A 23542-nucleotide genomic window follows, 5' to 3' on the forward strand; every position below is an offset into this window, starting at 1 on the left:
TAGCTGCCAACAACACATCTACAATGCAGAAGTGATCCACTTACCACTTTGAAGTGGATTGCGTTATGCAGTTTGAAACTGCTCATCTCAAGTCAATGACTGTTCAGTAGAACAGCCAAGATTACCATCTTCTAGATTAGCAGCATTTTTTGTATTAGCTATATTTAAGAAGTTCACTGTACTATGGTTAACATATGCCAATGAGAAAAGAAGTAGGTTAATATCAATGTTTAGTATTAAAGTAAAAAACCCACAAAATCCCAGCACAACTCCTCCCAATACATAAATATACCTTTGGCTGATGCAGTTCTTCAATTAGTGAAAGCTATGTGGTATTACTGCTATATCATATCACAAAAGAAAAGCACCAAAGCAAATAAATTATCTACATAAACAATACTTTGAAAAACACTTATGCATTACTAAGATACAATCTACTTAACAAATTAAGTGTCCAATATTGTAACTGCTCAAAAAAGCTACTACTAACTTTTAAAATTTTACAGTATGCTTAAACAGTCAAGAAAAATAGCTAGACTAGCCTTGATAGTGCAAAAGCTGGCTTCCAGGACAAAAGAATGTGGTCTGAATTTTCTTGGTTTAATGTATTTTCAGAATACGGGATCACAATAACAAGATAATTCTCCACCACCACCACCAAGGATAATAGAAATACTCTTTTGCAATGGAAGAATAAAACAAACTGCATAGTCAAGCTACATAGATGTTTTGACAGATGTTAACTGCTAACAATTTAAGGTACTGAAATGTATACTGCTGTTCAGGTTCTACATGCAACTTATGCTTGATGTAACATATGTTTGATTTCAAGCGTTGGAAAAAAAATTACAACCAATGCATTGCAAACTGGCCCTGCTACTGAGCAAGACTGACAGAGATGGATCCCAGCACATAGCTCACCAAACAACGGTGATAAAATGTTTATTACTAAGTTGCCACGATGTGCTTGCCTCAAAACTATTGCTCAACTCAGTATACTTACTCTAAAAACATGCTTACTTAAATAAGTAAATGGTTGAGGCAGAAAATTTAAGTGTACTTACCTGCTGCTGTAAGCGAAGCTTGTCTTCTTCCACCTGTTTGATTTTTGACCTTTCTAGCTCAACCTGGTGTGCACATTCTTCTCTGGCTCGCCTCACAGAATCCTGTAGCTCCTGCAGATTTCGTTCATGCTCTGCTTGCAACTCCTTCTTTAGTCTTTGAAGCTTAAAAGTGAAACATATCTATATCAATCCATAGGTGCAAGAGCTTTATTTTAAGGGCCTTTCTTACAACTGTTACTACTATTCATGACAGAAAAAAAAATGTTATCCATTTTAGAAATTAAACAATAGACATTCCATTGTTATCTATATGTTTGCTATATACTCTTTTATTGGCTTTCAGTTTGACAAATGACCTGCAAATTGCTATATTTGGGCTACAAATATACTCTTGCTTGATTATTGCAAAAATGGAGCTATCTGTATCTCTACTGTACTTTCTATATGGTATTGCAAAAGGCAAATTTTATATCTACCTTTCTACGACAAATTAAAACACTAAATACACCCCTTTGCTGCAGAAACAGTAAAGTCACAGCTACAGCCAAGATGCCTTTAAATCAGTAACACTGCACTCTTCAAACTGAGCATATTGAGAGAATTTCTCATTGAGCTAAACAGAAAAACAGTTCTTGACATGTTTGAACTTTCTAGAAAGACGTTACTGGCCCAGATAACTGCTAGCTGAATAGAAACTTCTCCAAATGGCACATTTCTCAAACTATGTAATTGCTAAATGAACCCTACATCATTTTGTCTAGACGCTTTTGGAATCCACAGATTTTTATTATCTTTACACCCTCAGGTCAGAATCTCACTAAATTTAGAGCAACGTTTGAAACAAACATGTGCAAGATTCAAAATAAATACTTTGACTCAGACTGAAATGTGTTCAGACAAACCCTATAACCAGATTTTTTGCACAGACATTGAAAATAAAGTCAGATGCTATTTACAGCGCAAACTGCATCTTGAAGGGCACAGACAGCATGAGTACAGAACAGGACACAGGCTCAGCCAGCGAGTACCTGTGTTGGGAGCTTTCTTAGCTTTGCTCACAAGCACAGAAGCGACTGATGTGATAAGGAGATTAATCTCAGCTCCAGGAGGAAAAAGGAGTGTGTCAGACTACTAAATCACCATAGCAGTTCACCTACATAATTTTGAGTTTGATCTGAAGTACAAAAATAGGCAGTTTATTTCCATTCTTTCTCTTTTCATACAACTATCTTTCCTGAGGACTCGCACCCCACCTCCTTATCACCTCATTAGGGGTGTTCAGTGAGACCTAAAAACTATGGTAGCTACTGTTTTTTCCTGCATGTTCTTCGTTCCTGTAACTATAAAAAAAAACTCAGGAACTCTGTCAAATTGCTTGATAACGAAGCCTGGAAAATTGAAGTTTCTTCCAGCTCTTCTTGTCACCTTCTCCTATTTCAATAGTTAACCTAGTAACTACTGTTTAACTAAGGCACTCTTGTACACACGTATGATGTGCATCTGACAGTACCAAACCTAAAACTGAGAAATGCTAATGTTACATAAATGTCTCCACTGACACTAGTTCTGTTAGGAATAGAAAATTTACAATTCTGTAATTCTAGCAACTCATTTAAAAGTTCATTGAATTTCCATTTCAGTAAAAAAAAGTGTAGTTGTAATAAAACTTGGCTTAAATTATTAGTGCTCCTCTATGTATTAGTATGAATGCGGCTCTTTCTGTTCTTATACAAAGGTCACAATTGTGTCTATGTGAAAACTCCAACCTTTAGAAATAGTTCATGAAATAGCATTGTTTAAAATGACCAAAGACTTTTTACCTCTGATTCAGCACTAAAAAGCTGTCGTTCTCGCTTATCTAGATCTCTCAGGGTTTTCTGAAGTTGTTCTTCCAGAACAGTATATTCTGCTACCTAAAAGAACAAAAAAAGGCATTTTTTCTTGCAATAAAAATATCTTTTAAGGCAGACAAAGAACTTACTCTTGCTATGGTATAAAGAATTGTCAATTTTTGTTTGGAAATTTACATATAAAAGAAATCTCCAGCTCCTAATGAAGAAGTCACAATGAAGAGCCTTTCTTTCCAATACAATAAAGTTTAACAGGTTACTACACATAGCCAGGTTGTAGAAGTGCTTTTTGACCATGCAAGTGAAAGGCAATTAAAGTTACAAAGCTCACAACGACAGCAAGCTAACCTAAAGGATTTCTAACATGTATTCTACGATTAAGGACTACTCTTAGTTTTTTTGCGCAGTTGTAGACTAGATGCATGCACACCAGTAGGTGTGAAGACTAATTACAGTACCTTTATAGTTACAAAATATCTTGTCAAGTTTCATAGTGATGAGATTTATAATAAGACTTTTAGCAAGTATAAGAACAAGTTTCCTTACCTTTTTCTTAACTAATGCTTCTCTCTCTCTATCTCTTTTCTTCCATTCTTCTGCAAGAGCCTGCATGTGGGCCATTTCCTTCTTTTTCAGCTTTTAAAAGTAAAAAAGGAACAAAAACCCCAAACCAGAAAACTAAATAAAAACTGTTGGAAATACAATTCTAAAGGAGAGCGTACCAGCAGAATTAAGCCTTGGAGCAAAAGAATTAGAAACTAAGTTTTGTATACTGACTTATACAACTCAAGGTATGATGCTGACAGTGAAGAATATTTCTTACCCTTAAGTATAAAATGCAAAGTAAGCCCAAGTTTGAGAAAAATATCCTAACAACTTAGGACACTAGATTCTCAGTATCTTTTAAGAAGAAGTATATGACTGTAAGGACACCTACAACAACTTCAAGAGTAGAAACACAGCAATGGATTTTGACAGAGAATAAAAGAAATGCAGTGTTAATACTTAACAGCAATTATTTGAATATTCTTCCCCTTACTTCATAAAAAGGGGAAATTGTGAAAGGGGTATTCTGTATTTCATACCTAGCACCTACTTCAGTCACTTCACAGAAAGTAATTAACTTTCTCCCTTAAGAGTATGGAAGATATAAAATATTAAAAATTTAGATGTACACAAATATGAGGAAAATTTAGTTCTTATTTGAAACAGTGGCAGAGTTTAAGAAAAATGCAGTCCATATTCCTCTTACCAATTCTGCTAAAGCTTCTCTGGCAGACATGCAGTTTAGGAAATAAACAGAAAGAATAAAAACCTGATTTTCAAAAATGTCCTCTTGCATTTCCTTCCACATTTCTAACTCCAGTGCTGCTTTGTATTCAAGAGTTTCTCGAGGTTCTGAACAGTTTTCTGGGGCACGAGGCTGAGTGTGAGGGACATGCCGCTGTTGACCAGCACCTACACACTGATAAAATAGTAGTGGATTTTTAACTGGAAACCTAACTTTTCAAAGAAGCATTCAAGGAAAAAAAGATAAGATTATGTAAAATTTACTTGAGAAGAATCTGACACCAGAACTTCTTGCATTTTCACAAGCCCGTAGTCTTCCAAAGTGATAGCATATGAAAGCTCTGCTATTCTGTTGCCTGACCTATAAATAGCAATAAAATGTTATTTAATGAAAACTGTGTTTAAAATACAGAAAGTGGACTTTAGAAATTTGATTAAGTCAGTTTAACGTATCAGTATAAAAAGAATGTTACACCAAGAGCAAAGCTAAAAAGGTATCAGCACAGCAAAATGCAGACCTGATTACATTTTGAGAATGCCATCTAGTGGTTATTAAGTTTTGTGCAAAACCAGATTTCATTTTAACAAACTTATTACAGGTGAAAGTGTGAACCTTAATGTACAGGGAGATCATAAAGTAACTCTCCACACAATCAGGCCATGCTGGCTTTCACACAAAAAAGTTAAAATAAAATTAGGGATCAATTTTCTCTCAATTTGGGAGGAGGGGGAATATCAGTCTTTGTCAGTAACCTGAAGTTTCCTGTGTCAAATATAGTGTGCTTTAATTATCTGTAGCGGTTTAAAACTGACCTCAGTCTTAATAGCAATTATATTTATTTCTAAAGGCATAATTAAGTGCCATTGTCACACAGAAGATTAGGGTCTAGATACTTGCTAGCACAGTTCACATCTTCAACAAGGACATAGGAAAGAAGTAACTAAGTTAGGTTTCTTCATATACTTAAAAAAGAATGTCACTTCTCTATGTAAATGAACATTTATCTTCACACAAAATATTAACTAATAACATTGCTCCTTCTGATGTACACAAGCTCAAAACCCTGCTACTATCACAAGGTATAACCCTGAAACAGGAAACCTCTCCACTCTATGGATATAACTGTCCTCCTAAATTTCACTGAAGTCAGTTGCATCTAAAAGCATACTATGGACAAACAGTTTTAACTATTTGCTGGAATACCAGCAGCTTTTTCTAATTGTTAAGTAACTTAAGAAAGTGCTTCAATAAAAGAAATAAATAATTGGAAAAAATGTTACCTGTCTGTGAAGCTTACCCAAGATCAGGATTATATAAAGGTTTATTAGGATGACTCTGGTAGTGGTGTAGGGTTGCACAATATGCCTTTGGCAATTTAACTTTTAAACTCTGGGATGCCTTTTCCCACCCCCATATTGCAGTACTCTGCAGCCTGTTTACCTATTCAAAAAGCTAAGCAGGAAGAGCTTGTCCTTTTTCAGGGAAATACTAAACAAACAATTATTCAAAACTTGCTACAGCATAAATATTTTTTAAAATAGTTTTACCCTTGTGCTGCTGTAACACTGACTGTTTCACTACAAGTCTGACGCCAGCATTGTTCACCATTACCACCCAAGAACCGCGTTTTTTCCGAAGCCAAAACATTTGAAAGCTGAAGTCTTGCCATGCCTAGAAGTAAGTCTTTAGCTGTTTTATCCTTGTGCCACAGTTCAACCAGCAGAGGTAATCTGAAACAAAGAAGTCATTTTAGCATCAGGCATCAACACAAGAAGAAACATTCCTCTTCATCTGGGAAAGGGACCTCATGTTCTAAAAGTAACTTCACAAATCAATGATGGTCACAACTGTCAAACAATTTGATGGGTTTACTGCCTCTCACCCAGACGAATGAGACTGACTGGCTTTGTATCCTCTCCACCACTTATTTTTGGTCGGATTATCATTCCTTTCTCCAATTATTACAAAGGACAACACTGCAATGAAAGTGACTGACTGAATAATCCTAACAGACCTAGATCATCTTATTTTATAAATACCTATAAATAAGTTTTAGTCACTGCCACTCATAAATACATCTCCTTCACCTCTTCTTTCAAAATACCACTATTTTGATGATTTTTTATCCCACATCTTAATGAGTTATCAAAAGCTGGTGGGACTACTGGGAAAATACTGAACTCAGCTTCCTAGGTACTTGTGTTTTCAAAGATATATGATAGCCATCATGCATTGAAAAGAAAAATAAAAAGCTTATCTATTTATTTCATTTGAAGTAACGAATTGTTACAACTATGCTATCAACCTTGATTTTAATAACTTACAGCAATGGCACTTGTTTCTGTAAGCAGTGATCCCTGCATAAGTACTCAAGATACAAAAGCAAGAATTTTAGAGCTCCTGACTTTAAAAGTAAGTAATAGAAAAACTAGAAAAGCAGTGTATTAAGTATCTGCTGGCATTAGGCACTTGGATTCTTTACTAAATTCTCAAACTGATGATCTTAAGTAAAAAAAATCTGAACTTGTGACTGCATTTAGAACAAAAGAATAGAAAAAGTGTAATTAAGATAAAAAGAATGCAAGTTACTACCTGAAGAATGTATCTTGAAGCTGATGAGGTATAGTTGCAAAGTCAAATGCACAGTAGGACTGTGGAAGGAAAACTTCCATGTTCTTTCTTACTTCTACAGGTGGGCTTGTCATAATAGGTGCTGCACTGCCAAAAAATGGATACGAGTACCTAACAAAAACAATAACAAAAATAATCAAACAATAATTTGACAGATAACTTTTTTCTTAAACCTTCTGCAACAAGAACACCAATTTAAACATCTTTCACTGAAGCACAACTTGTATTACAATTAGCAAAATTGACACAAATATATCCATTGATAGAATTTAGTTCTTAAATACTCCTGTTCTCATTTACTTCAGCACTGATCCAGCTTCATTTATATTTGCTGTTATTTTGACAAAAAAAGCTTTAATAACCGTATGTTCACAAGCATATGAATTAATCTCTATATAACAATTGCAAAGTTTTAATGAAAGTGATCAGAGAAACAGAAGAAAGGAATATTAGATTGAGATATAGATTGCTACTTGAGAACATATATAACTATATTTACAACTAAGACTGGTCTAACACACAATAACTGGTAACTAAGTATACGTATCTGCAGTGTCAGCACCATTTGAAAATTTCAGTCACATTTGAAGAATTTAGTTTTTAATTCACAGTTTAATTCACTAAAAGGAAAGCCAAGTCATTTTACCAGTATGATTTACAGTGTGGCCTGAAACTACTCTACTTCAACATATGATAATCTACAACAAAGGGAAGGCCAAGAACCCTTGAACTTTGCTTTGCTCAAATTGATTATGCCAGCTGTCAGCTAAGTTACTAATAAAATAAATGCTGCATCAAATGCTGCCACGTATAAAATTCCATTCTTCAACTGTTTGTGCAGAACTGTTTATAAAGAGCTTGTTTAGACTTGAATGAAATCATGCTCCCAATATACAGTGAAAACGCAATTTTTTTTACCCTGCAACTTTTCTTAGCATTTATGTGTTTGGACGTTTATCCTCTTCAGTTTGTTGCTATATTCATCACTGACTATAAAAACTGAAGTGTATGAAACAGCAAAACCTACTTGTTGTCACTGTTTTGAAACAAATTAATTTTCAGAATATTATGTGAAAGAGCTTTTTTGACAAGATTCCACCCGTTGTATGTTGTTTTCCACATACTATTTAATAATATAGCCTATACAAAAAACCATTAATGACGCAATCTATATTATTTCTGTTTTAAAATATTCTACTCTTACACCCCACCCCCACCTTTTCACCCTAGTTCAAACAAAGCTTAAGCTCCAACAATTGTTAATATGAACAGATTTCTTGGTAACCAGTTAAAACTGTATTGAACGAAACTCTGTCAGAATAACAAATGCAAAGCAGAGATACATCTCCACGACCACAATATTCAACCCTCTCAAATCAAATCACCGTTTAAAGATAGGTTCTCTTTAATATCTTTATCAATGATCTGGATGAGGGGATTGAGTGCACCCTCAGGAAGTTTGCAGATGACACTAAACTAGGTGGGCGTGTTGATCTGCTTGAGGGTAGGTTGGCTCTGCAGAGGGATCTGGACAGGCTGGACCGATGGGCTGAGACCAATGGTATGAGGTTCAACAAGGCCAAGTGCCAGGTCCTGCACTTGGGTCACAACAACCCCATGCAGCGCTACAGGAGTGGGGAAGTGTGGCTCGAAAGCTGCCTGGCAGAAAAGGACCTGGGGGTGTTGGTGGATGGCCAGCTGAATATGAGCCAGCAGTGTGCCCAGGTGGCCAAGAAGGCCAACAGCATCCTAGCCTGTATCAGGAATAGTGTGGTGAGTAGGACTAGGGAAGTGATAATCCCCCTGTACTCGGCACTGGTGAGGCCCCACCTCAAGTACTGCGTTCAGTTCTGGGCCCCTCACTACAAGAGGGACATTGAGGTGTTGGAGCGTGTCCAGAGAAGGGCTACAAAGCTGATGAGGGGTCTGGAGGACAAACCTTATGAGGAATGACTGAGGGAGCTGGGGTTGTTTAGCTTGGAGAAGAGGAGGCTGAGGGGAGACCTTATCACCCTCTACCTGAAAGGAGGTTATAGAGAGATGGGGGCTGACCTCTTCTCCCTGGTGACAAGTGATAGGATGAGAGGAAACGGGTTCGTCACATCAGGGAGGTTTAGATAGGGTATTAGGAAACATTTTTTCACTGAAAGGGTTATTAAACATTGGAATAGGCTGCCCAGGGAGGTGGTGGATTCACCATCCCTGGAGGTGTTTAAAAAAAAAAAAAAAAAAAAAAGGGTAGATGTGGTACTTAGGGACATGGTTTAGAAGTGGTTTTTGTCAGGGTAGGTTAATGGTTGGACTTGATGATCTTAAAGGTCCCTTCCAACCTCAGCAATTCTATGAATTCTGTGATTCATCACATGCACCAAGAGGGCCCTAATGGAAACCAGAAGGCAAACTGAGAAGACTGCTACAAACCACTGAGTTCACATATGCCATCAATAAGTAATATTCCATGAGTAGGAATTTTTTTAAAAAAAACCAAACAACAAAATCATTCCCATATCTATGAACTCTTGATCCTAAACTCTAAGGAAAGCCTAAAACAAAACCAAAAAAATTAATAAAAGAAAGTTTCTGTCTTCACTGGCAATGCTAAAAAAAACAAACAAAAACAATCAAACCCCAACCTGCATACAGATACTTGTTTCGATACCCTTACTTGTAACTGGTTCTTCAACTTTTTAGTTTTTATTCCTCCAACTTAGCATTCATGTCCCAGCTAACATCTGCTTATTCTCCAAAAGCGCTCCCATACTTTTCTTTCATGATGACATCAGGAAAAAAATAATTTCTAAGCAATTGTTCCAAACTAGCACTGGTAGTTTTCTACTTTTGCTTCAGGCACAAAACTCATGTATCTAGAAAGCTTGCCTTTTTCGTACCTCCACAAATTAATGTAACAAAGGTGCTACTTCTCCCTAGTAAGCTTTGCTTGTATGCAAAGACTATCAAAAAACTGTGATACGCTTCTCAGAATGATAACGCATTTACTACACTGGCTCTTCACTGTAGGACTAGAATGTGCTTCTTTAGATTCAGTGCCATGCACAAACCAGGTGATCTGTCTCTTGCTAAAATACTTCAAGGAGTTCTTGGTGGAAACATGGAAAGCTACAGAAATCACTCCTTCAATCAGTTTCAGAGGCAGCCAGAAAGTAAATAAACAGGTAATCCTCCTTTTCCTCTAAGGACTGAACGATTATCTGCATCGTCTGAGCTTAGATATTCAAGTGAGATTTAATACAAATTACAGCAGAGATGAAGTGCTACATATTGTCTTTAATGCTGTAATGCTCAGAATTTTAGCAATGAGCCAGATGAACATTCCAAAGTATTTCACTACTGAAAATCAGCTCTGTAAAGGTAGGAGGCATCAGGCAGCATAGTGCCAGCAATCGTTCTGATTTTGAAGGTTTTGTATTGAAAACAAAGATAGTTATTACCAAGAGTAATATCAACAAAAATAAATCATACCTTAAAATGCAATTTATTGGAAAACCAACTTCCAGACCACGTATACTTCGTAAGTCTATTGAAAAGCAAAAATGATGAGAGGCTGCTGGAATAACAATTTTCTGTGCTGACACAGGCTCAGAAGAACTGGATGCACCCGCAGGGTTAGGTTGAGATACAGCTACTGGACCATTATCAGCTGAAAACACAGAAGAGAAGTTGTACGCACTTTTAGTAATTTGTTCTGCACAAAATAACAAAATATATTAAAGATAGGTATTGCATTTTAAATGCAAGTACAGATAGGTTGCTTCCCCCAAGACATTTCAGTTCCTTGTAATATAAGCTAGTACCACAAAAACCAGCCACTGTATTCAACTTACTGCTTCAAAAAAACTGCACTGAAAACCGCAATAAACTTTAAGACTTAAAGATTTGGTAATATTCCTTTTTTTAATTAATCTTTAAAGCTATTAATCTTTAAAGCTATGTAAGTTTATCTCACTGAAGAAAAGTTTAGACTAAATCAAAGCTTTAAATTCTTCAGAAGGATGCCGTAAGACTTTGGTTTCAGCAGTTTGCATAATTGTTCCTAGCCAACTTCAGGGCATGCAGAAGAGGTGAGCTTACAAAAAACCCCCAATTAATAGTAACATATTTTGCTTTGAATTAACTAATCTCTTTAGTTTGTAACTGAAAAACAGAGCACCAGGTCAATTACAGTGCTCATGTAAGGCAGTATCAGCTATTGGTCCCAAGCTGTGGTTTAACTCTTGAAATAAATTAAAACGCTCTAGCTAGGTCTGTAAATCACGTGTGCTTATGTCCTTTGATCAGAACCCACCTACTGTTACATCCATTTCATAATTTAGGAAGCAGAAGCTACAGTGAGTGCATATCCAATTGCATCCAGGCTTCTCAAGTACTTACACTGGGACCCAATACTGTCTTGAAAGAGTAAAAGGTCAAACTACAAATTTTACAGACAGCATCAACAAAAGGTATCCTCCAAAAAATGTTTAAGATAGTAAAGCAGAGAAAGAGGCAAAGAAACTGTCAGAGAAGAATTTGACTGCCGTTTGTAAGTGTTAGTTGTTCTGATCCTCTTTCTTCATAATTATCTAAAATGTTTCCATTTTTGTCATTTTAAAAAAAACCAACATCATCGTTAGCATTGACTTTGTTGTTCTGCTTGGTTTTGAGTGTTTTATTTGCAGTAACAGTAATAATACAAAAAAACCCCTCAATACTACTTCAACATCGGCTAGTTACCACAACATAGGAATGAAGTAATTTTCATGATTCAGGCAAAATACGACTAGATTGCTTGCTGCAATTAAATGGCTGAGTAGAAGTTTAAGGGTACCACTAACAATTGCATACAGCCTACTGTTAAAATTAATTTAAGTTGCTATTATATTCAAATTTCATTCAAGGTACTAAATTTGATAAGTTTCGCATTACTGGAATTTTGCAGATCTGACACTAGAGGTGACTTCGCTCTGCTCTGTGATTTGAAAACTGGAAGCTCTTCAGTATACTGTTTGTTAGCCTCTTGGCAAGACTCAGCCACCAGCCCTGAAAGATAATGTGAAATGGCATGTTTTACATCTTACCAAACCAGAGAGTTATAAAATTATTATTAGTAGTAATAGAAAAGCAAAATCGTGGATTTCTTAACTGCAGATTCAAACAAGCTGCTGGGTACACAATACTTTTTCTTGACACATTTCATATAAAGTACTCAATCCTTGCTTAGTTAAGATCAGTTAGGATTAAAAGGAAAGGTGGCTGAATTAGCAGACAAATCCTGAGAGCACATTCTAGGACACAGATTTTCCTATACAGAACTGGATGTCTTTAGGACCAATCTCAAAAGAAAAATAATACAAACACTATTAGAAAAAGAATCATTCTGCTTTATTCATAAGTCATCTCTTAAGAAGAATATGCCTGTTCAGTAATGTTCAGGAAACAAACATTCTTCTGAGCTTTACTCTATGATTAGTATAGTATTTCTCTCTCTCATCTCTGTTCCTCTTTCACTTCTCCTCAACCCAGTCCTCATCAAAAAACAAAACAAGGGAAGTCTTAGAAGGCTATGTGGGCTATCAAGTCCCTATAAAAGGATAATGTAAAAATAAACAACCTTGATGCTTGGTTTTGTTCAGCAATCTGTATGGTATGAACACTTGTTTTTACAATTTATTATCCACATAGTAAATACCTTATAAGTCTTAAAACCCCCACATTCTTCTGCCTTTCCATTTAATAAACATGAATGTTAGGCCATTTCACCTCCTCACTGAGGAAGTAAGTTTCTTCATGGGTAGTGTACTGAACTCTCCCATTCTCAAATTCAGGGAATTCCACGCATTTATGGAATTATTTTTCAAGCTGATGACGATCCACATCACTTGCAATCTACACACCACCAAATCCTCAAACTGGCTCTTCGAAGTGTTTTCAATAACCACCATACTCAAATGACAACACTTATTCTCCTCCTGTTACCTGTTCTATGTAACTAATTCTTACTTGCCTGAAATTTATCACCACAAATGAGTAGTACATGATACAACACCACACTTGACAACTGGGGAAAAAATTATACACCACATACCCTTTTTCTTTAGTCTCATGCCTTTTTCAAACTTCAGACTTTCCACTTCACTTTCAGTTGCTTCATCTTCTGTTGAAGAAGAGTGGTCAGCTTGAGAGAGGACATTCTGGGATCTCTGCTGGAAGCCCTCTGTTTTTCCACTAACAGGTGAGAGAACTTTCTCCTGTGGCTGTTTAGGTTCAGTTGGAGCATTTAAGGGAATCAAAGGCTGAATGAAGTGATATAGTTTTCTTATTGATCATGGTTTGCACTGAAAAATTCTGTTTACAACACTTTCATAGTTTGAGATGATTTTTCTGACATAGAAAAATGAAGCAATGAAAGGATTATTCATATAAAGCAACTTATTCTTTCAGGATTTCTTTTACAAACTTAACTGTCAAATAGGACTTAGAAATACTAGGGTTTTTTTCAACATGAAACTGTGAAACAGTGTCTAAACCAACAAAAAATGGGGAAGCTGTACCTGGATGCTCAAGCTTTCCCTTTGCAGAACTACAGATACCCCAACAGTAGGAGCCATATCCAAAGGCAACTGTGGCAGTTTCTGTTTAGCTCTATTTGGTGGAACAAGGATGAAAGCTCCTTCTATTGCCACAGGGTGTTGATCGATCTCCACATTTCCTTTCTTCAGTAGTCCAGACAGGGGTATTTCAGTGCTTCCAAGGGACTGATCCCCACAGCAAAGATGGATCTGCATACATACAAAAGTGTTAGAAAGTAACTGGCACAAGCATTTCCACTTGAACTGTCTGTTCATCCTCTACTAAAGGTAGCATAAATACAACAGATCAAAATGATCATCCCTAGTCTAGTCCCTGCATGATGAAAACAAGTATTTTGAGCAGTAAAGAACAGCTATGAAATTTCACTATTGAGCAGGTAGGATTTGCCCAGTGCTAGGACAGTAGCAGATCACTGCACTGTCCTTCTAAGGGCCTGTCATATTATCCCTTCTGCAGGACAAATTCAATAGATTGCAGCTTCTAAACACAGCACAAATTCTTGCCCTTAATATACAGGCATATAAAATGCATGACTGCAACATAAAGAAAAAAAACATTACTTGAAAGCCCAGTCCTTTTGCATATATTTAGACACCACTTAAATAGCAAGGATTTTTTGAATTAAGTAACTAAGTTGTTAATTCCTGGTAAGAATCATTATTATTTTTTCAAAACTTGACTCAACTTTTTCTTCCTACTGCAGTTTAATATTTATACACCTAAATAAGAGATGGATCTTAAAAAACCCTACACTCCACATAATGTTATTTTCCTTGCTGAAAGTTACTCTTTGAAACTCACACACCAACTTGCTCTTTTCCAAATAAGAGTCACTTCAGTTACGTTTTAGCATATCAGAACACTGCATTCTGGTCCTTAATATTTATTACACTTAATGAAGACTTTAATGCTAAAAGGTGTCAGCTGCCAATATACACACTTAGGTGTGTATATTGTGCTACCTAATCTGGTAGCACCTTTTATGACTAAAATCTTCATTTTTTGAAAAAATGTATTAACTACTAAATCCAGAATACAAATCTCTGACCTATAACCTAAATGTTAAGAAGCTGAATGAGAAGTCAGAGAAAGGAAACTGTAAATCAAGATGTGGATCTGACCTCATGAAAACTCTTCTTCAAAAGGTCATTCTTTAACATGATGAAAGCACACGTTTGTGTATATATTTATAATATATATTAAATACTTTGTTTCTGTTGAAATCTTATATTGTCTCAGATTTTTTGTCTCAACTTCAAATATTTTCCTAATGGCAGTTTTTGGGGAAACATAGCACTGCTGTGTTTGGAATTTCATCTTAGTCTCTCGTCTTGAAACATTCTGAAACTAACACGGATAACAAAACTAGAATGGCATGTACAAGTTTAAAGAAAAATAGCTTTGAAAGGGTCCAGATCCGAGACTTACTTTGTATAACTAACACTGTCTTATTTACCAGCTATGTTATTAGAAACCCCATGTCACCCTCAACCAAATAGTCTGTTGTTTGTCAACAAGTCAAGTTTGAACTAGACAGATTGCCATGAACAGTTTCAATACCACCCAATATTTAGAATCAGAGAATCACTTAGGTTGGAAAAGACCCTTAAGATCATTGCGTTCAACTGCAAACCTAACACTGCCAACTCCACCACTAAACAATGTCTCCCATTTAAAGGCATAAAGATGAGTAATATCCTGTAACAGCTCAAATATGACTATAGTGTGTTTAAAACCAGTATGTGGCTAAGGAGTGGGGAAAAAAGCCAGACCTCCCTTTTAATTCACAAAGGGTGCTGAGGATGGTGATTTTAGAACTTAGGCTAGAATGACCCGAGCAGCTGGAGCGGGTGAGGTTATCACAGGCAGCACAAAGCAAGACTGTAGGTTGCAGATGGTCTGACTGCAGAGCAGGTCCCAGAGCTCCTCAGAATGCGACATTAGCACTTTGGGAATACCGTGTTTCAGCAATATCTTTTATCATGACATGTAACCCAGCTTACTACAGCAACTGCAATAAAGAGACTGCACTCTCTCCAAGCTGGGAAACTTGCTGCTAGGGTTTCCATCATATCAGCAAGAAAATCAACTTATATTTGAGATAAAATACCATAATACAACCTAGTTTTGGAAAGAGAAATGCTTTCCAGTTTCAGCCTGAGCCACATTCTATTTCTTTTATTTTCATTATTTATTTTCATTCACATTTGAGAAGAAACAGCTTACCTGCAGTTTTGACTGTGCACAAAAATAACCCTGAAGGATATCAGCTGTGCTACGTATTCGAACTGAAGCTCTTTCAGGCTCAAAGTTTGGATTAATTAAATCAGTGAAAGGTTCGTTTGTGACATCATTTCCCAGTAATGAGTAGTAGAAAAAAAACTCAGGCTGTCGTTCCGGAAGCTTCATAGTACTGGGAACTAACTAAAAAAAAAAGATGCAGAAAAGAAAAATGTATCTCTTTCATTAATGTACAGTTACTGTAATCCTTAAGCATTAGCTTGGAAATTAAAGAGCTTAAAGTGATCTCAAACTGCCAAGTAGCTGACCTAAATCCTAGCTTGCACTGCACACATAAAAGAAAGCTTCTATATTAATACTCGGATTGATTAAAAAAATATCTTACAAGCATACCAATAACTTGCAAAATGGGACTGTAACTGACATCATATATTCAATAATGTCAAGCACTGAACAAATATTCAGAAACAACCAGTGCCTCCACAAAATATTTATAGTGTAAATAAACAATGCAGATTAGATACCAAGTTATACAATAAAGACTGGAACAGCCAGCAACAGCTACTTCATGTTGTAGCCACTACAACTGTGAGTTCAACGTCTAAAAAGGCACAAGCTATGCCAGAGTGATCACGATAAATCTACTTCAAAAGGCCATATAATTCTGACATGGAAAATTATTTTCTCTGAAAAAAAAGATGACAAGACTGAGGGGAGTTTATCATACAATGTGAGTTACAGATCAACGAAAAAAAAAAGGTCACACTGGCTCGGAGTTGTGACTTTTGCAGTAACTTGGGCCTACCTGTATTTTTAAAATCAGACAGTATGTATCAGTGTGGTACAGTACAACGTAAGCACAGCAGCCGAGGTCTAAAGCTAAAATAATCACATTAGCATGGCACTTCATCCAAGCTAATAAGTCCTTCCCTTAGGCAACCTATAAACCCTACTATTATGTACATCCTGCGAATGTAAAAGGTATTTCATCTCATTTGAACTTCAGCACATAGGCACATTGAAGACTCATATTATCCATACACGCACTTTTTATACTATATTGTAATATAAAATGTATGCGTTTCATAAAAGCGCATAATTCAAAGTAATGCAATTCTAGTGCTCCAAAAGAATTCTGATCTTTCATCTGTACTTTGACATGCAAGCACTACATAGAGTTTTAAAACTCAAATTAATGTATTCATTATGGGACAAGGCTACTTATGGCAAGAAACTTTAAGACAATAAAAAAGTCCTAGCTAGATAAAAGGCACGGGAGGGCCAAAATACAGACCTAGGATAGTACTTAAAACCTACACATAGCAAGGAAACAAACCTGTTCCAACTGTGTGGCAAAAGCAATAGTTACAGACAAGACAAAGTAGTCTCTGCAATACTCTGCTGGTCCAATTTGATGATAGCCCTCTTCTTCATTCAAGACTGGTACAATACTTTTAGGGTCTAGTCCAGAAAGAAGGGCAGATGCTAAGAGATAAGAAAAAAATTAAGTAACTTATGACTTTATTAATTGCTGCAGGAATCTTCCATCTAACTGTAATTTACCTTTACTTATTGTACATGTGGAAAGAAAAAATTACCAATAGAGATCTTGATGCTCGATTCCAAAGCATTTCAACACAAAAAAGTCCCTAAGTAGCTTAGGTATAGCTACAAAAAAAAATATTATGAAATCTATTTCTATTCAGTGGGCACAGATGTTATTTTGAACACTATGCTAGACAGAATGCTAGTGCATATTTTTACTTAATGTTACAGTGGATAACATTACAGTGACTGCAACTTTATTTCATTAGTTTAGAGTCTACCATGCTGTTTCTTTATTTTACTCATTAAAGGAAATGCAAGACAGTAACTGCATATGACAACCTGTTCAACTGTTGAAAGAAGTACAATGTCTCATTCCACTGACCTTTGGGATGTTTCATTTAAAAATTTTTTATCTGAAGTCCTCAGTGCATAAAACACTTTGTATTCTGGTTTATTCGCTTCTACTGTATGGTGCCAGTAACTCAATACATTTCAAAGCACCTCAGGTTCCAGCAAATAGGAATAATAACACAGCACTTCTGCTGTGAACCAAAAGGTTCTATTTCAAACACTGGAAACTTTAGACCACTTAAGCCAGTGAAGCAAAAAAAAAAAAAAAAAAAAATCAAAGCATGAATCCCAAAAGGAAGACATCTCCATAACTGCCTGACTAGACTAGAACTGGGTAGTCTAGCTTTGTCATACCCAATGCTTGGAACATTAACTTTAAACCAGTGAAAATCTACATGTTTGTTTTCCTCCATTGCCTAAATATGATATTGACTATCTTGAGACAACAGAGGAAAGGGAAGGGAAAAGCTGGCAAACTTGTTTGCATCAATTATTCCACAGAAAGCATGAAGTGGAAGACAGTGCTGGGTGAAGGCAGAAGGGATTTCTCATATTTTTTGCCAGTGTAATGAAGGGTAGGAGAGCTTGCAGGCAGAAAGATCACAAGGGAAGCACAGGTTAACAAGTCATTTGCAGTAGTTCCTTGCCTCCTTTACAAACTTTACAGTACACAAAATTCCCTGTGCTTTGCTATGAACCTGAAAGCTAAGTGATTACACTGGAACTTCAATATTGCCTTAACCACCCTTGCAATACAGCTACATCCAAGCCTGGGCCAGAAACCCTGCAAAGCACTTACTGCCACTGACCACCTTGTTTTCACAAAACCACAGCCATAGATCATGATAAGCAGATGATGGAATTAGAATTAGGAAAAAGTTACCCCCATTGCAAGAACACAAAGTACTGTAAATAGGAGAAAATCCATTAGCTGTAAAAGAGGCTCAGTTTTTAGAAATGAAGTAGATAGACTTTTTGGTGGGGGTGAAGGGAGGTAAATCTGTTTGTTTTGTGGGGGTCTTTTTTAAAAATCAAGTTTCTAAGGGTTTGGGTTTGTTTTGTTGTTTCATTTTTTTTAAAAAAAAAAACCTACTAACTTGCATTAAAAAAATCCCAGATAAAAAAAAGTCACTGAAAAGCACAGCACATAAATAAAAACATTTACTAGCATAATATTTGAATTCTAATAGATTTTTGACACATTTCACTAATTACTTTTGCAAAAAATGTACAAGGGAGTCCAGAAGTGGAATGAGTCCCAACTGTAAATTTTAAGTAGATGTTACTATAAAAACTTATCAATAGAACACTATTTAAGTTCCAAATGGTTTAAATTAGATTACAAACATCAGTAAAGGGGAGCAGCCTACCCAACAAATTAAATATTGCACTACTTTATAATTCCAAGCCCAAAATACTGAAGCTGCATCCTGTGAAGAAGCTCTTTTCTTATTTTTTTTTATTACAGAACTTTCTAAAGCCCTGAAATATGAGTAAAATGTCCATAGGAGTAAATACTGAGTTCAAAGATGGTTGGTTTGCAACTCTGTCCACCTGAAAGGTCACGCAATTACCACATTCAAGCATCCTTGTAAAGTTATTACCACAAGGTACATTAATCAGCTGAAGAGAATTTGCATTGGAAATGCTATGAAATTTAAGTTCTCTAAAGACTCAAATCAACACATTTGCAACAAACGATATGTTCATCTGGCACAGGCACATTTTTAATTTAAAGCAAGTGATATTCTTATCATGTTACTTACCCTTCCCTTGTCTAGGGGGTGCCTCCTTTGCTTTAAAACCATCGACTAGTGCTTTTGAATCAGTTTCCAACACAACACCTACTTGTATTTCAGATTTAAATTTAGTGTACTTGTTACTAAGCAGAGGATACCATTTTGGTGCCTACGTAATTGAAAACAAAATTAAAAACCAAAAGCATTTAAGAACTCAGGAAAATAATATAATATTGTTACAGGAAAATTAGACTTGCTCTAACATTTCTACTTCATCTACTTTTTTTCTTTCCAAAGGTTTGGTCTACTTTGAGTACACTATTATACTGAAAGATGCTATAGAATGATTCCTGGAAGACTACCTGAACTCTTTTACACTGATTTGTACAGTAAACAAATTAGGAAGAAAAATATACCATAAATCTTAAAAATTCTGAACTGAAAGTTCAGAGTAAGTGATATGGATCACAAATCCTTAAGAACACTAAGGTCCTGCTATGACCCATATCAGAGTTACGTTTTCATCATGCACAACACAGAATTTTGATTAATTAAATTCATATAAACATTTACATTTTATTTACTCTGTGCTGTATTAAGGAGCTAAAACTTCTGATCCCTTAACACACCTTCCACTGAGGCCCATTAAAAAAAAAAATAAGACCTGATTTGATGAGGGAGACTCAAAGCAATTGCTTTGAAAATCTTTTCCAGGTAATTAAATCATGGAATTGCTTAAAAGTATTGCTTACAAGTGCTTCTCAAATTCAGAAGTGCAAAAGTATTTTCACTTTCCCATGCTCTTACACAGTCAGGATGTTTTCTCCTCAAAAAACCAAAACACATAATCAACTAGGAGTCATACTCCAAAACAAGACTCGAAAGTTTTGCCTGTGCCTTAACTCAAATTCTACTACCTGTAACAGTATCATGTCAAAACATAAATTTTTAAAGCTTTATACCCCATAAGATACCTGTTTCTTTTCCTGTACAGCCCTTAAATCAAGTACAATATAGCCTATATTCTCTTTAGCTGAAGATACAGGATCCAAAGCAAAACACCGGAGTTTGATAGGTGTACGCTGCAGCCTGAAAAAAACAATTCAGTTGAAATTCACAATGTGAGAGTTATCTATGCAATCATTTCACAAAAATAATTCATAAGTTTCAAAGATACCAATGATACAAAGTGTATTTGTCACATAACTGGTTTTAGTGAGTAAGTGAGAAACTGAGTTTATATTGAACATCTAAAAATTCATCATTAAGTGGGAGAACGAACAAGTGGGTTAATTTGTAAGAGGAGTGTATTGGAGTCTCACATATCGTCAAGTGCTATATATATTAGAGACAAATAAATTCAATCTTATCCACATACAAGAAATAAGCACTGTACCTCACATGAAACTGGGATTTCACTTGTGAGGGTATATTAAAAATAGGACTTATGCAAAAGATTTGTGCAAAGTACTTAATACTTCAAGGCATAGGTAAGGTGTCTAGCATAAGGTACATGTAGTCTTTTTTCTCTCAAAGATAATATGGCCTTTTTAACATCTTTGAAAATATGGAGGTAATATCATCTGTCAGTCAAAACCAAATTACCGCTATGGAAACCTTATTTAATTTCTCAGCTCTTCTATTTGACATTTTCAAACATATTTTATGTAAGCTTTTCAGGCTTGAAGTTAAGTTAATTCTGCATCACAGTATGCACAAAAAAGCTTGAATCCAATGCTTGAACTATAGCATTACTAATTTGCTTTAAACTCTTGAGTTTTTTTCAGTAGTGTAAAAACATACCCTTTAGAATTTTGAAACATCACTTGTCTTGCCACATACTACTTTTGTTTGTTGTGGCAACATTATGGTAGATCAGTGTACAGCTAAATGTTTCTAAAAAAAAATTCAGATGACAGTAACACAAAAATTGTATTTCAGTAGCTGTAAAGACAAGAAAATTAAGTTTTATCTCCAAAATAGCTCCAAAATAACTTTCTAACGTTACCTGTGCTGATGAAGTGCTTTCCTATCAAGTTCCCAAGCCAATTCTGTAGCAAATTCTGGCTGATCGGTATGCTCTACAGGATCCGTAGCCAACTGTTCACCATCAAACTTTGCTTCAACTACAAGCACATGTTTGGGTCGTTTTGGAAAATAGCGCCCTGCAAAAGAATGTAATTGCCACATGCTATCACTAAAAAAGAAGTAAGAGCTCAGATGTACACCACAAATCAACTACATAAATATACTTTTTTTCTGTATCCTAACTGTGCTAAAGCTAAATCCCACATATTAAAAAAAAAGTATTCGCACTATGCAGAAATAAGAAAGATGAACATACCATGAAACAGACTATTTGTGAAGCACCCAGAAACAGCAAGACATGAAGTAACAAAGAACAGCCAGAGAAAGAAACTAGACAACTAGCATGATTTATTTTTGAGAAATCTATGACTGGGAATAGATCAAGTGAACAGGTTAGAGACAGAGATTGAATGTTTTGCCGCTACTGAAGATTTTATCACTATCCCACATTAAAGCAGCAAAACACAATATAACGAAAGCCATGAAAGGCATTTTTCCAATTACCTGTTATTGAGAAAAAAAATAAAAATCATCACTAGATTAGGAGAGTGCCTAAAGCTGTACAGGATTTTTCCTGGGTTCAACATCATCCCATATTCTGATTAGTAATTTAAATGAACAAAATGAAGTAAGCACTTCTAAAATTTACATGTGTCACAGTGCTGGGAGGGTCTAATGCATGTCAGAAAACAGGATCTTTAAAGTTACCTTGGCAAACGACATAAATGGACAGAGATAATAGGATTTACTTGGCAAAGAGAACACACTAGGCCAAAAAAAACCCCACAACCAAACAACCCAAAAGAGAAATAAACACCAAAGCAAATGAAACCCTTACACTCACACACTACCGATTAGCTAGGTATTCAACACTATAAAAAGAGCTTACAGCGTATTGACAACAGGGGACAGAAACATCAGAATACTATTTTAGGAGGGGCAGACACATGAAGCGATCCTGAACATCGCAAGACATCGGCTGGACCCCAACGTTTTGGTCCAGATCTTTACTGAAATGCGGCCTCTCTCGCCCCCCTTCTGTTTACCTTCCAGGACGGAGACGACGATCAGCAGCCGATCGGCGGCTCGGGAGACCATCTCCCCGCTCCGCCCAGGCACGGCGGAACGGCGGGAGTAAGGGGAACCCCGCCAACCCTCCCGTGCTGCCGCCGCTCGCCGCCCCTTTACCGCCTCAGCAGCCTTTAAAAGCCAACGGCCGCCCGGCGCCGCACTTCCGCCTAGCAACGTCGACCCCGCCCGCCACACGCCGGTACGCTTCCGGCGCGGGACGACACCGCCCCGCCCTATGGCCCCCTGGCCGCACTAGCCACGCCACTGCATCACAGGCCACGCCTCCCGGTCGCCTTCCGCGGCCGCGGGGCGACGCCCCCGCCCCACTCCCGCCCCGCCCAGAGCTACGTCAGCTGCATTGCGTCAACTACCCGTTTTCCGGGTGGGAAATTGGTTGTTTCAGGCTGAAAGGCTGGAGCTCAACCCGTAACTCCTGTGGGGGCTCCGCGCCTTGGCGTCGGCAGGGCCGCGGAACCGGGCGGGGAGCTGTCGAACGCGCTTGGTGCGCGGCGTAGACCCAAGGAAAACTAGTCAAAAAATCTAATATTCGTAAATACAAAGTACAAGTATGGCATTGCAGCCTTCCCAGGCACTTTGCAGTGCCAGTCGACACCTACCAGCTGCTTTAAAGACATCCGGGCTATTGAAATGGCGAAACTTCATTGTTTTTTTTCCCCACTGTGGTGAGCAGCAGGGCAGAACAACCTCACAGGATCACAGAACGGTGGGGGTTGGAAGGGACCTCTGGAGATCATCTAGTCCAACCCCCCTGCCAGAGCAGGGTCACCCAGAGCAGGTGGCACAGGGACGCGTCCAGGGGGGTTTGGAATGTCTCCAGAGACGGAGACTCCACCACCCCTCTGGCAGCCTGTTCCAGTGCTCTGCCACCTTCAAAGTAAAGAAGTTCCTCATGTTTAGATGGAACTTCCTATGTTCAAGTTTGTGCCTGTTTGCTCTTGTCCTGTCACCGGGCACCGCTGAAAAGAGCCTGGCCCCATCCTCCTGACACCTACCCTTTAAGTATTTATAAGCGTTGATAAGGTCCCCCCTCAGTCTTCTTTTTTCCAGTCTAAAAAGACC

General features: G+C 37.0%; 1 protein-coding gene across 9 annotated transcripts in view; it reads right to left on the reverse strand.

Annotated features, from left to right (window-relative positions):
• Nucleotides 1-22647, reverse strand: part of CEP120 (centrosomal protein 120) — a 40426-nt gene extending 17779 nt beyond the window's left edge. For 5 of the 9 annotated variants that reach the window (XR_010069107.1, XR_010069105.1, XM_063320451.1 and 2 more), the window contains exons 1-17: nucleotides 22438-22647; nucleotides 21312-21468; nucleotides 20278-20392; nucleotides 19331-19472; nucleotides 17002-17150; nucleotides 15651-15848; nucleotides 13385-13612; nucleotides 12919-13126; nucleotides 11760-11873; nucleotides 10317-10494; nucleotides 6798-6947; nucleotides 5753-5935; nucleotides 4469-4565; nucleotides 4230-4379; nucleotides 3461-3550; nucleotides 2885-2977; nucleotides 1065-1226 (exon numbers count right to left, since the gene is read on the reverse strand). Coding sequence is in view for 7 of the 9 variants with exons in the window: in XM_063320451.1 (XP_063176521.1) it covers nucleotides 1065-1226; nucleotides 2885-2977; nucleotides 3461-3550; nucleotides 4230-4379; nucleotides 4469-4565; nucleotides 5753-5935; nucleotides 6798-6947; nucleotides 10317-10494; nucleotides 11760-11873; nucleotides 12919-13126; nucleotides 13385-13612; nucleotides 15651-15848; nucleotides 17002-17150; nucleotides 19331-19472; nucleotides 20278-20392; nucleotides 21312-21468; nucleotides 22438-22489 (2466 nt within the window). In the remaining 2 variants the exon portion in view is untranslated. Of the gene's footprint in view, nucleotides 1-1064; nucleotides 1227-2884; nucleotides 2978-3460; nucleotides 3551-4229; nucleotides 4380-4468; nucleotides 4566-5752; nucleotides 5936-6797; nucleotides 6948-10316; nucleotides 10495-11759; nucleotides 11874-12918; nucleotides 13127-13384; nucleotides 13613-15650; nucleotides 15849-17001; nucleotides 17151-19330; nucleotides 19473-20277; nucleotides 20393-21311; nucleotides 21469-22437 lie in introns of those variants that run through there. The other 4 variants (XM_063320449.1, XM_063320450.1, XM_063320453.1 and 1 more) reach the window with 4 other exon arrangements.
• Between the last annotated feature and the right edge of the window lie 895 nt (nucleotides 22648-23542).

Source organism: Chroicocephalus ridibundus, chromosome Z, assembly GCF_963924245.1.
Source record: "Chroicocephalus ridibundus chromosome Z, bChrRid1.1, whole genome shotgun sequence".
In the NCBI taxonomy this organism is placed as follows: domain Eukaryota; kingdom Metazoa; phylum Chordata; class Aves; order Charadriiformes; family Laridae; genus Chroicocephalus; species Chroicocephalus ridibundus.